This window comes from Penaeus vannamei, chromosome 12, assembly GCF_042767895.1.
Source record: "Penaeus vannamei isolate JL-2024 chromosome 12, ASM4276789v1, whole genome shotgun sequence".
NCBI lineage: Eukaryota > Metazoa > Arthropoda > Malacostraca > Decapoda > Penaeidae > Penaeus > Penaeus vannamei.
The window spans coordinates 9,451,537-9,460,565 of record NC_091560.1 but is presented as its reverse complement, the minus strand read 5'-3'; the positions used below and the strand labels follow the sequence as shown (position 1 = coordinate 9,460,565).

The window sequence follows — 9,029 nt, the reverse complement described above, 5'->3', positions numbered from 1 at the left end:
TTATTGTTCCCAGTTTCCTTTGATTCACTTTAAATTTTGTTTTCCACGAAAGTCATCATTATCATTATTATTGTTATCTTTATCATCATTACTATTATTATTATCATTGTTATTATCAATATCAATATTATCATTACTATCATAATTATTGTCATTACTATTATCATAATATTACATTATCATTGTCACTATTATTATCATCATTGTTATTGTTATTATTTGTATTATTATCCTCCTCTTCCTCATTATTATTATTGTAACACTTGGTATAAATAGTTTTTAAATTTCCCGGTAATGTAGGTGCTGCCATCTGTTGAGAGGCGGATGAAAGCCATTTGTGATCGGCCATTTGTATTTGAAGCAGTTAATGTGCATTTTATTATAAACCCTTCAATGTAATGAATTATGGTATTGTCAGCAACTGGAGAACGCCAAAAAATGTAAGTTTTATCAGTGCAATCATGTTGACAAATGTTTACTTGTGATTTTTCAATCTTTCACGACCAAACTCAACATGAAAAGAGTAACGTAGCATGTCTCAGTGTAATCTGTGATCTGTGATTTACTTTTCGAGGCCTAAGTTTACCATTTCAAGGTTATTTTACGCTTTTGTTATTCAAAATGAAATAATGAAAAGTTTAAGTTCGTATTTGAGATAAATAATTGGAGATACTCAGTGAAATGTGTTATTTGCGCGCTGGTGATTATCAAAAGGAGTGTAAATGTTTTCATTTGTCAGTATTTTCAATTTTCAATTTCAAACTATTTTTTGTCCTGATTATGAAGGATACCTTTCTAAATTATGATATTATATGATTTAGTGATTCTAAGTAAGCATGTTCTGATTTGTTACATTTGGACACGTTTCATATGTCTATTAAATGACTAACCCGAAAAAAACGAGTGCCTTTGTCTGCCGTGTTAAATACCTCAATTAAACCCATGAAAAAATAAATATTAACGCATACCCCATAACACTACGGGTGTTAAAATTACTGAGCAATATGCGGAGTAGTGGCGGAGTTGGGTAATAAAACTTATATGAAATGATAATACGATACAAACCTTTCTTTCCCAACACACACAGCTCTTCGGCATTTCCACGCAAAGAAACTAGATTCTCGGAAAATTTCAGCGACTCGGTAAGCAAAGCGCAGTGATTTTTCGAACGAACGAGGGTTTGTTTTCACCAAGTGCTCGTTGCTAGGGGCGGTTGCTAGGCGTTACCGAATCGGTCTATAAATGCTTCCCAAAGCTCTTATGCATAATTGAACACAGGTGATAGACCAATTTTAACAAAGTCAATCATCTTGTTTACATGTCTAGAGTAAACATAGGATTAACAGCAGAACTCAGTACTGCGATGTGTTCCTATCCGATTGTCAAAATGATATTTTGCTATGATTAGTGTCTGCTGTTCCACATTTATGCTTTCAACAGCCTTTATTAATGTCGTTATACCTCATTTACGTGTTTTAAGATTTATTTACAAAGTATTTTTTAAAGAGAATCGGTCTGAAGACCCTGCGCATACGTATATGCGCGTTTCCGACCGCGAGTTTTGACAGTAGGATTCCCAGCCACTCGGAAACAGAAGGCCGGCGAGAAATGTCTTGTTTTCGGTGTTTTGATAAATAAAGGTATTTGGTTTATTGTTTACACTAAGGATGTAGCTCTATCTTGTCGTACATAACGAGGTGAAGAGAATGCGTCCCGGGGGCTGTTAGGGCAGATCCCCCATCAACTCTCCCCTCGGGCACGCCTAGTTACGGCACCTTAAATTTCTAGGTTAGGTTAGGATATGGGTCAGGACCTTTTTTTGGGGGGAGGGGGGTTGGAAGGTGTGAAACCCCGGAGAGTATTGCGAAAGATGGATTGAATTCCCATAGAGTTTTCCCCCCGAATTACGGCGCGTCGGTGTTTACTTTTAAAGACGGAGGGCATATCCGTAGTTTCATTAACAGATTTTAAAATTTTTGTGCTAGTTTTTCGCATTTTTGCTCGCTATTCTTCTTATTTAAGCCTCTTTTACCCCATAATTTCCCTGATATACTTCATGTCCTCTTCTGCTGCTGGAACTAACAAATCAAGATTGTCGATGGAAATGATACTTAGATCTCAACGAATCATTTGCACAAGAAACAACGCCACGAATAGTTGAAAATAGTGCATTTCTTGCAGATGAATATCAAAATTGTTTCGAAATTAAGCCATTATGACTTTTATTCTAAATTGGTATTTCGTATTGTCATTCTAGCTATCTCTTTACGCGCGCTAACGCACACACACACGCACACGTGTGTGTGTGTGTAAAATATAATAAATATGTAAATATATATATATATATAATATATATCATATATATGTATATATATATAAATATATAAATGAATATATATATATGTATATATATATATATATATATATATATATATATATATATATATATATATATATATATATATATATATACATATGCACACACACACACCGTGTGTGCGTGTCTGTGTAGATATACATACATATATATATATATATATATATATATATATATAATATATATATATATGTTCATATGGTATATATATAAATATATATATGTATATATATATGATATATAATATATATATGCACCCACACGCGCGCGGGCGCGCGTATATATATATGCAAACGAAGCACAACTACGATATCGGTCCCGATAGCTAGGGAGGGTATGATAGGCCTACATATCTAGGAATTTCGATAAATATTGGTAGCATACTTGCAAGTATAGTATACTAACACATTTCCGGGTTAAATACGAGGCTCCGCCCCCTTAAACCCCCATTTAAGGGGATGATGACGCCCCGCCTGGTCTACAAAATCTATACCTCGTATATTCCGGCAGGATAGAGCCCGGGCAAACCAGGTATCTGACACGTTTTCAGTAGATATAGAGGGCTTCGCCCCCTTGTACCCCTTTTCAGAGGGTAATACCACCCACCCCTGCCTGGTCTGCAAAATCTTCACCTCGTATGTTCCGGCAGGAGAGAGCCCAGACCCAGGGACAGTTTTAACCTCATCTTACCTTCAGCCTTAACTCCAGACGGGCCAGGCTGCGGGTCACTGGGGTCGTCGGGGGTATTCCAGGTCGTTGTTGGCGGGAATTGCGATCGCTTGCAGTAGTCACACTGTTTTCTTCGTTCTGATTTTGGGACACTTTTCCATGAACCACAAACCCACTGGTCTCTGTCCTTTCTGCAATGGCACGGTGTCTTATAGTGCGGGCAATGTACTTCCATTGGAAGTACACCGTGATCTGGTAGATTTAGTCAGCTTGCTTCGGTATTTTGCTGATATTTCGCGATGAAATCAAAATAATGCTTCTCACAACCTACACACTGTCTAGCCATGATTAAACTGATTTGAATTTCAACTGCCTTCACCTAGGCCCAGCTTCTATTGTCACGTGATGATCTATTTGATTGGTTCTATTGAGTATCTATTATCACGTCACGTTCACGCACGGATCTAATTGGCTCATTTGATTTCCCTCGCATACGTCATCCGCTACAAATCCGTCCGATTCGTCTTAAAGATTTTTTTGTCATTTTGTCTCGGCGCTGGAGGCGGAAGGTTACTGCGGTTCCCGGAAATCGTGGATTTTATACCCTTTATAACACCGTTATTATCAATATGTATGTATGTATATATAAATATGCACACACACACACACACACACACACACACACACACACACACACACACACACACACACACACACACACATATATACACATAAATAAATAAATAAGTAAATTATATATATATATATATATATATATATATATATATATATATATATATATATATATATATATATGGTAGCAATGCACATTGTTGTACATCCTGCCATGTTGTTTTTTTCTCAGCTGTTTACAACACACAAGCTAACACAAGCCTGGAAATACACATCAACGTTCATGTGGCCATTGTCCATCGGTGAGAAAATACGAATTGTTTTAGCTGCATCGTAGTTTTTTTAAGATTCTTGTAATAGAGAGACGCCCTAAATCCGGAAACAGAAACTTGAAAAAAATGTAATCCATAAATCGTTCTTAAATACAGCTTTGATTGGCTGCGACCCAACGCCTTGTTAAACTTAATGGATCTTCGTTCCAATGCAGTTATCTTTATTGCCATTGTTACTATGGTTACTATCACTTCAATGTAAACGTGCTTTTCATTAAAGTTTTTGAAACGCATACTACCACAGAATAAAGAAAGAACCGAGGGGGGTAAAGTAAAGAAAATAAAGTTTTAAAAAATGGAGAATAGGAATAAAAAAGAAGCGCTGTATATGAAAGGTAAATAGGAGGAAGAGAAGATAAGGAAATGAAGAAATGTGAACTGTTGGTAATGGAAAAATCATAAAAAGAGAAAATTAACGAAAAGGGAAATAAACAATCTGAAGAATAAATATCAATTAAACGATAAAGAAAGAAGATAAGGATTTTCAGAAAAAAACAAATAACATGACCATAAGTAAGAAAGACCAAGGAATATGTATGGATACGGTTCTTGCAGGTAAGATGAGACTGATAATGTGTAATACAATATGATCAAATGTTTATTGCTGAGCCTTTTCTTCGCCCTGTAGCAATGCTGCGTAGTTAAACACAATTGTGTTTTTTTTCAAATGTATATGAAGAAAAAAAATGTATGTATATATCATGACGCTTAGGGAATTATTTAAATAGCGTGCATGATGAAATTATGTAGATGTGTGTATTCAATTATTTATTTATTTTTGCTTTGTTTTGCGTCTTAATAAATCTGATTTTGTGTGTTCAAAGATACAAACATTTGTGTCAACTACATGAAGTTTCAATTCCCATTAACAATCGACTTGATAGTGAATAATTATATAAGGACACATTGTATAAATCAAGAAAAAGAATCCAAAACAGGTTTTTAAAACATCATTCCATTTGCAAACCGTATGCAACCTCGTCGTTACTGCTTCGCTCTCTGATATTGCACGTACTGTTTACATATAAAATACCGTGTTCCATTACTGTATTCCACTGCACTCACTCATGCCCCGAGCCTCTTCTCTGGAACTGCAGGCGGTGAGTGTGACGCCGAGACGCAGCACAAGTGTCCCAGCTCCAGGTGTATAACGCTGGCCAACGTGTGCGACTCCTTTTGCGACTGCCACCCGGACTGCTCCGACGAGGCCAACTGCACGAGCGACCTCTACGCCGTTGTGGGAGGTGAGGACGTAAGGACACGTGCTTACGCGCATTCACACACACACGTACACGGGCACATTCACACATACACGGGTACATTTACACTCATACCCGGGTACATTTAGACATATACACGGGCACATTCACACACATACACGGGCACATTTACACACACACACGGGTACATTCACACACATACACGGGCACATTCACACATACACGAGCACATTCACACACATACTCGGGCACATTCACACACATACACGGGCACATTCACACACATAAACGGGTACATTCACACACATACACAAGCACATTCACGCTCAGACACGGGCACATTCACATACATACACAAGCACATTCACACACATACACGGGCACATTCACACATAAACGGGCACATTCACATACATACACGAACACATTCACACACATACACGGGCACATTCACACACATAGAAGAGCACATCCACACACATACACAAGCATTCACAAATATACACGGGCACATTCACAAACATACACGGGCACATTCACACACGTACACGGGCACATTTACACACATACACGGGCACATTTACACACACACACACACACACACACACATACATACACACACACAAACACACACACACACACACACACGAAAACGACAGACAATCTTAAACTGGTAATGTTACTACAAAGTGCTATACTATATCCACACCAAAGCAAAACAAACGGTTAATGCAAATGCTTACCGCAGGAGTGAGTCGCTGCGAAGTGGGATCGACTCTGTCTTGCATGACTGCCAATCTTGATCGATCACGTGACCGCTGCATCTCCCCGGAATTCCTCTGCGACGGACAAAACGACTGCCACAACGGGGATTTTTACTCGGATGAATACGGTTGCGGTAAATATGTCCGTCTGTCTGTTGGTTTATTTGTCTGTCTGTCTGCCTCTCTCTCTCTCTCTCTCTCTCTCTCTCTCTCTCTCTCTCTCTCTCTCTCTCTCTATATATATATATATATATATATATATATATATATATATATATATATATGTATATATATACATAAACACATATGTATATATATATATATATATATATACATACATATATGTATATATATATATACACATATATATATATATATATATATATATATATATATATATATATATATATATATACATAAACACATATATGTATATATATATATATATATATATATATATATATATGTATATGTATATATATATATTATATATATATATATGTATATATATATATATGTACATGTATATATACATGTGTATATACATATATATGTATATATATATTTTCTCTATCTGCAAAAATGCTCATGTCTTCATTGTTGTTGGTCTTTGTTTATCAATATTTCTTCTTTGTCTATCTTTGTGTATATGCGAATCTTTCATACTCCAGTTGTCTTTATCTATATATTTTTCTCCCTATTCCTATCTCTATCTTTGTCCTTATATCTATTTATATTTAGCATTATTTTTATAAAGCTATACTATGACATGGATACGGATCTAATGTATCACATTTATTTCAAATATCAAAATTCGTATAAAGACTTCCCTCCCCCCCCCACCCGACATATATATGTCAGCTTAGTTATTCCACTAAAACACATTGCTAAAGGAAACTCATTGTGTAAGTGATTCTTTGCTCTTTGGTTACCTTGGCGGCAGAATTCCACGCAGTTCTCCTACCTACAATTTCCCTGTATCTCACTACCATCTACACCTTGAGCTCGTTCAGTAAATGTTATCGTAATGTACTTATATGTGACTCACTTCCCCAATCCCCTGCCTTTTCAGTTCTTTAACTTTGATTTTTTTTTTTTTTTTTTTTTTTACCTTTAATCTGTGACTGAAATCGGATTTCGTTTCCCTCCTCCCTCCTCCCCCTCCCTGACAGAAGCTAATCAATGTCCGGGGCCTAAAGATGGCGGTCGCTGGTTTCTCTGTAGCGAAGGGCGGTGCATTCCGAGTCATCTGATGTGTGATTACCACCCTGACTGTCTGCACGGGGAAGATGAGACTGACTGTGGTAAGGAGTTTTGCTCTGTTATCCTTTCTGAAATCAGCTGTTGCGTTATTTTTATCCTGACTGTCCATGCGGAAGAGTTGACAGTAAGTAATACTTTTGTTTTTCCTTTTTACATCAATTACCAATTACACAGTTACACATTCAGACTGCCAATTATTTACACAAGTAAATAATTTAATTCCCCTGAACTCTGCCTTAAGCTTTGCCTTGTACGATTAACCAGCATCAGTTGCTTAGATCTCCTTGTATTAAACACTGTTGACAAAGTCTATGGCCTGCTTACGTCACTTGCCATTTGATTAGTCAAAAATGTCACCTTTTTTTTTTTTTTGCCTTTTTTAACTTTCTCATTCTGCAGTATCAACTTTCGCCGAAAAAAAAGTGTTAAAGGTTCTGGGTAAATCACCAGTCACCGTTTCATCTGTGTCGGATGTCTCAAAGATCGTCTAAAACCTTTTCATTATATCTAAGTATTATTATATCATGATTCTCGTCAGCCAAGTAAGCATATATTTTGGCCCGAAGTCTTCCGGAAAGGAACGCTCTTGCTACGAGCTCCTTTGGGAGTCTTTCTTGCTTGTTCCTCTGCCTTTTTGCTGAGAATTTAAGAGCAACGTTAACGTCTTTTGCCTCTTCCATAGTCCCTTTCTTCGCCTTTCAGATACTGCTACACAAACAAGTATGGATACTATTTTTTTTCTTTTACTCTGTTCTTATTAGTAATATCTCTGTTATTATGATCCAGGGTATATATCTATCATTATTATTACTATCATCATCATATCAATAATATTATCATTATTATTACTATCATCATCATCATATCAATATTATTATCATTATTATTATTAATAGTAATATCATTTTATTAACATTATTACCTCCGCCAAGGAGGTTATGTTTTTGGTTGCGTTGGTTAGTTTGTTTATACACTCACACGTGCATATGTTTGTGCACACACACGCACACACGTGTGTGAGTGTGTGTGTGTGTATGTGTATGTGTGTGTACATATATATATATACAAAAACACACACATAAACATGTGTATATATATATATATATTCTAAATGTATATATTCTCGGAAATTTGCAACCGGCAGATTACCCTGTTTGCAACGTGTCTGAGTGGCGCTGTTCCAGTGGTCAGTGCGTCCCCGAGAGCTCACGCTGTGACCTGCGGTTCCACTGCCTTGATAAATCTGATGAAATTGGTTGTGGTAAGTAGAACAATTTTTCTTACATTTATATATCTATTTATCATTGTTTTACTTGCAAACTGTGTTATAATCGTATCTTTGGCCTGTGAGAATGTCCCTGTGCTCTCATTTTCATAACAAAGGTTGTCGTCTTTTTGGCCCATGTTTATTACTTATTCAAAGTAAACGCTGGGTAGCTCGAACAACTGTTTATATCATAAATAGACAAAATCTTCCGATTTGTATTAAATCACTCGTCTCTAACCTTACCTTTCAGAGAACAACAACTGTAGCGAAGATCAGTCACGCTGTAGAAATGGTCAGTGCCTCTCGTCCCAGCTGTGGTGTGACTGGGTCGTCGACTGTGCAGATGGTTCGGACGAAACCAGCTGCGGTGAGTCACCTGCCTTTAAGATTAAGCTCATTTATTTGGACAATTATTGCTTGTCAGAAGTCGACATTATGTCGCTAGACACATTTGTTTATATTCGCTGGGTTATAAAGTGTTTGCACTGACGTCACAGATACCCG

The 9,029-nt window shown here is 36.7% G+C and overlaps 1 protein-coding gene across 1 annotated transcript in view; it reads left to right on the top strand.

Moving 5' to 3' along the window:
- Positions 1–321: 321 nt before the first annotated feature.
- The window catches only part of LOC113802167 (G-protein coupled receptor GRL101), a 105,157-nt gene continuing 96,449 nt past the window's right edge, over positions 322–9,029 (top strand). Inside the window, exons 1-6 of the mRNA XM_070127833.1 lie at positions 322–440; positions 5,109–5,255; positions 5,980–6,129; positions 7,168–7,299; positions 8,403–8,519; positions 8,776–8,892. Coding sequence (XP_069983934.1) covers positions 6,018–6,129; positions 7,168–7,299; positions 8,403–8,519; positions 8,776–8,892 — 478 coding nt within the window. The 5' untranslated portion in view covers positions 322–440; positions 5,109–5,255; positions 5,980–6,017. The remainder of the gene's footprint in view (positions 441–5,108; positions 5,256–5,979; positions 6,130–7,167; positions 7,300–8,402; positions 8,520–8,775; positions 8,893–9,029) is intronic.